A 2,195-nucleotide genomic window follows, 5' to 3' on the forward strand; every position below is an offset into this window, starting at 1 on the left:
TGTACATACACATTCCGTAGAATGATGTTTGGCAACTGAGATGGACTAAAAACATTTCACTAAAATTCGGTCAGAAGTTCCTTTAAAGGGACAGATGTGCCATATTTTGGGGTTGATTTGTGCTAGGAGTGTATGAAAATAAGATAATTCCTTCAAAAATATCTCAAACTAAGAATTTATTTTCTTATTTCTATATATGTCTTTGCTATATATATGACAGAGTCTCAAGAAAAGACAAGCGTCTTTTTAACTTTCAAACGAGGATAATTCTGGACACAAATGGACTTGACGAAATGGAATTTCAACGTTGAGCTGTGAACACTATTACTGATTATCTTAGCTGAAAAATTCTCATTTCTGAGACTAATGTATGATTGGTAAAATAAGTCTAAAGTATCCCTTTAAAAAGTATCAAAGTGACCAATTTGGAAGAAATATATCTATTTTCTTTCTAAATGAACTGCCGTCTGACTTAGATGTTTCATTTCATTTTCAATTTACCAACATTCATGTAATTTCAAACCAATTTCAAAGCTTAATAGATGAAATAACCACAAGCAAGGCATGTTCATTGGTTTTTTTTCAGAGGTTTTCAACCAGTGGAAGGGGGTAATTTTGAAATTGTTTGGGAGAAATAAGGCTCTTTGTAGTCTTGTATAAAAAAAATGAAAAATTAAATCTACTTTCACTGCCAAATCTTTATAGTCAGTATGCCAAAATTAGTAGATCAATTCATTTTTATATCCAATAAGCAATTAAAGGGACAGGTTTGCCATTTTTTGACCAAACGTACCTTAGTCTCAGAAACGAAAAGTCAACCAGTATTATTGTTCACAGCTCATTGTTGAAATTTGGGCCTTCAAATCCATGTATGTTCAGAATTATCTGTGTTTGAAAATTAAAAAGACAAGTCGCCTTTCTTAAGACACTGCTATCTATAGAAAAGACTTTTATAGAAATAGGAAAAGAAATTCCTGAGATATTTTTCAAGGAATTATGTGATTTTCGTACACTTCTAGTACTTCTGGAGACTATTTACATATATTCAAGACTGAAATAAATCTCACAAAACATCGCACCTCTCCCTTTAAGTTTTCTGCAGTGTGTTAACTCACATTTTTCTTTAAATCACTTGTTTTATATAAACTTTTACACCTATCACTGAAAAAATGTACATTGATGTTTTTGTTTTTTTTTGTCTTTTAGAATGTGAAAAGATGAAAAGTTACCAAAAATACATTCAAAAAGACTTAAAAAATGGATGATAATACAGTAATCAAAAGTCATCTCTAAGGTATGTTTTACTCTTTATTTCAACAAGCATACTTTAGAAATATTCTTGGTATAATTTACAAGGTTTTTTTATAATGAAAATGTTTTACAAAAAAGGGGAATGCCCCTTTAAGGCAGCCGTGGTTTTGAGCTTGTGGATCCAATTTGCCGTTCCCTGTAAAACTCTATCTATCTGTCTGACTTACTGATCCACCGTGGCTCCTTTTTGAAATAGGTAGTGTTCACATGTACTTAATATTTTATAGGCAGTAGATGTTCAGAGTGAAATTAAGAAAAGAGATGAAATAATAATTAGATTAAGTGAAAGATTAAAAGAATCTGTAAAATATCGTGATGAACAGATATCTCTACAATATCAACAGATTGAAGACTTGAAATTACATCTTGAAAAACTACAGCAAGAATTTCATCAGGTAATTTTAAAGTGATTATATGATTATTTGGGTCAACTATAAGCCATCCTGTCTGTGATGTGATGTGGTTCCTTTTCAATCTGGGGTTAATTAAAGGGACAGATGCTCCATTTTAGGGGGTCTTCAGAAGTACTAGAAAAGTATGAAAATTGCATAATTCCTTCAAAAATATCTCAAATTAGGAATTTACTCCCTATTTCTATATATGTCTTTTCTATATATATCATAGAGTATCCTAAAATGACGAGTCGTCATTTTAATTTTTAAACGAGGATGATCCTGGACAGACATGGATATTAAGGCTCAAATTTTGACAATGAGCTGTGAACACTATAACTGATTTGCTTAGCTAAAAAAAATTTCCTGTTTCTGAGACTAAAATATGATTGGTAAAAAAAATGGCGCATCTGTCCCTTTAAGCCCAAAGCACACAAAAACCTTTTGTCTGGGAAACATTGTTTCAAGAAACATTTGTTTAAAAATCAAACT

At 31.1% G+C, this 2,195-nt stretch overlaps 1 protein-coding gene across 1 annotated transcript in view; it reads left to right on the forward strand.

Moving 5' to 3' along the window:
• Positions 1–710: 710 nt before the first annotated feature.
• The window catches only part of LOTGIDRAFT_173225 (hypothetical protein), a gene marked incomplete at both ends in the record, with an annotated part of 4,211 nt that continues 2,726 nt past the window's right edge, over positions 711–2,195 (forward strand). Inside the window, 2 exons of the mRNA XM_009050686.1 lie at positions 711–767; positions 1,539–1,706. Of these exons, the coding sequence (XP_009048934.1) occupies positions 711–767; positions 1,539–1,706 (225 nt within the window). The remainder of the gene's footprint in view (positions 768–1,538; positions 1,707–2,195) is intronic.

This window comes from Lottia gigantea (genome assembly GCF_000327385.1).
Source record: "Lottia gigantea unplaced genomic scaffold LOTGIsca_152, whole genome shotgun sequence".
NCBI lineage: Eukaryota > Metazoa > Mollusca > Gastropoda > Lottiidae > Lottia > Lottia gigantea.